At 38.9% G+C, this 2,302-nt stretch overlaps 1 protein-coding gene across 1 annotated transcript; it reads right to left on the reverse strand.

The window, feature by feature from the left end:
• Window positions 1-209: 209 nt before the first annotated feature.
• LOC102476447 (olfactory receptor 1440-like) lies at window positions 210-1,142 on the reverse strand. The gene has a single exon (XM_006147419.1). It carries the CDS (start codon window positions 1,140-1,142, stop codon window positions 210-212), a length of 933 nt encoding a protein of 310 aa, XP_006147481.1.
• Window positions 1,143-2,302: the final 1,160 nt, after the last annotated feature.

Here is a 2,302-nt window from a genome sequence, read left to right on the forward strand (position 1 = left end):
TTTATTAGGTTGTAACTGATGAAAGATAGATATTGAGCTTCCAGACACTTCTTACGCATTTGCCTGGCTTTGTGCTAATTTTGGGTTTATATTAGAAGTATATAGCAACTGAAATTTTGCCACACTTAGGAAAGTTGGGATTAAGTGTTTTAGTTGCTATTCTTCCATCACTATTTGTATCTCTGAAACAAATTCCACAATTAGTAATGTCAGGAAATTGTCTTCTTCCATCTGTTTAGGGCATCTTTGATTTCCTTGTTTCTTAGGCTGTAAATCAATGGATTTAACATGGGGATTACAACAGTGTATAAAACTGATGCCAACTTGTTTTGGCTCAGGGAATCACCAGAGTTAGGATACATATAAACAAAAATACCTGATCCAAAGAAAAGGATCACTGCTGTCAGGTGAGAAGCACAAGTGTTGAAGGCCTTAGACCTGCCTTCAGCTGAGGTGATTTTCAGAATGGTGGCAACAATATAACCATAGGATAGCATAATAACTAAGACAGAAGTGAGTCCAAAGATCACTGTGAGCACAGAGGTCATGACTTGAAAGAAAAAGGTGTCAGAGCAAGATAGGATCAGCAGTTGGGGCAGGTCACAGAAGAAATGATTGATGACATTTGGACCACAGAAATTGAGCCTAAGCAAGGCACACAGTTGAATAAATGAGCCAAAGAATCCAGTTATACAAGATCCAGCCACCATCTGCACACAGAGGGAAGGAGACATGATGGCTGTGTACAGCAGAGGGTTACAAATGGCAGCGTATCGATCATAAGCCATGGCTGCCAGGAGACAGCACTCAGTCAGACCCAGGCTAGAGAAGAAGAAGTACTGTATGGTACACCCCATAAAGGAGATGAATTTAGGCTTTCTGAAGAAGTCTGAGAGCATTTTGGGGGCTATAGTTGAAACATAGCAAATGTCTAGGAAGGACAATTTACTGAGGAAAAAATACATGGGTGTATGCAGATGAGAGTCCATCTTGATGAGGGTGATAAGGCTCACATTCCAAGACACTGTCATAAGGTAGATTCCTAGAAATATTGAAAAGAGGACAATAGTGAGCTTTGGAAATTCAGAGAATCCCAAGAGAATGAACTTTGTAATTGTTGTACTGTTTCTTCTTCCAGTCATCATTGATGATCATAGGATCTAGAAGGAAAAAAGAAAATAAATATCCGAGTTGGTCATTATTCCAATTTTATTGAATTAAAATGATCTTCTATCCACACTGACTATAGAACCAAGTAAAATATTGAGCCATTTTAGAGGAAATAGCCCTGGTTAACTTTGCCCCTAGAGAACTACAATGGTTCTACATGTCAATTTTCCCATATGTAGGACAATATTACCCCCTCAGGCTTTTATGAGAGCAAAAGACAGTATAATAACACTTTGAAGGCCCTTTTAGGAAGATAATTTGGGAATTTTAGGATATTACTAATGGAATTATAGCCCCCGTGTATAGTTTAGCAACAAAGAGCATGGATTTAAATGTCACATAGCTATTTTGGAGTATGGCTATGTGACCTAGAAATTGTATAACCCTGAATACATTTGTGCCTAATTTATTTTATCTTTAAAATAGGGACAGTAAATCCTATTTCATAGGGCTTATTTCAGATTAAAATAGTTCAGGTATATACAGTATCTTCCATGCATTTAGTAAATAATATATGTTGTGGTGTCATCAGGAAATATCTTTCTATTATAGTTTGAAGCTCTTTTGGTTTGTGAAAAACTTTTAAATTTTAGCTTGAAAAGGGTCAGGTAGATAACACTTTCTGATTACAGAGTAAATAAATTAGAAATAGGTAACAAGGGGGGCCATCAGTTGGTGTAATGGCTATGTCGTTGTATTCCCCATGTAGTTGACCATGGTTCAAGCCCCAGACCCGGTGGCTTAAACTCATGCTTTAAGAATGTGAATACATGCCCAAGATCCCGAGAGGAGAATAGAGGAGAAGGGATTGTGGCATGGCCATCCTCCCTGGGGGATGATTACTCGCTTTTTATCTCTCTGTCTTTCTCTGTCTTTCTGGCAAGCTCACATGCCCTATAGCAAAAAAAACTCTCAAAAAAATAAAAAAATAAAAAGAAAAAAAATAGGTAACAAGGCTAGGCAGTGGGGTAGGAATACCGCAACTGGACCTATACAGAAAAGATCCTGGATTCCCATGGAGGGCCCTCCCTGAGCACACTGTGCACACACCTCACATTCCTGTGATGCAGGCTAGTGCTTGGGGGTGGACTGCAGTGTGAAGATCCTGTTACTAAGACCTTTCTCTCTTTCC

This window comes from Tupaia chinensis, unplaced genomic scaffold (genome assembly GCF_000334495.1).
Source record: "Tupaia chinensis unplaced genomic scaffold, TupChi_1.0 Scaffold000213_1, whole genome shotgun sequence".
Classification (NCBI taxonomy): Eukaryota; Metazoa; Chordata; class Mammalia; order Scandentia; family Tupaiidae; genus Tupaia; species Tupaia belangeri.

Excerpts from the sequence above, each read along its gene's own strand:
- LOC102476447 (XM_006147419.1), bottom strand. The coding sequence starts at position 1,142 with ATGACTGGAAGAAGAAACAGTACAACAATTACAAAGTTCATTCTCTTG.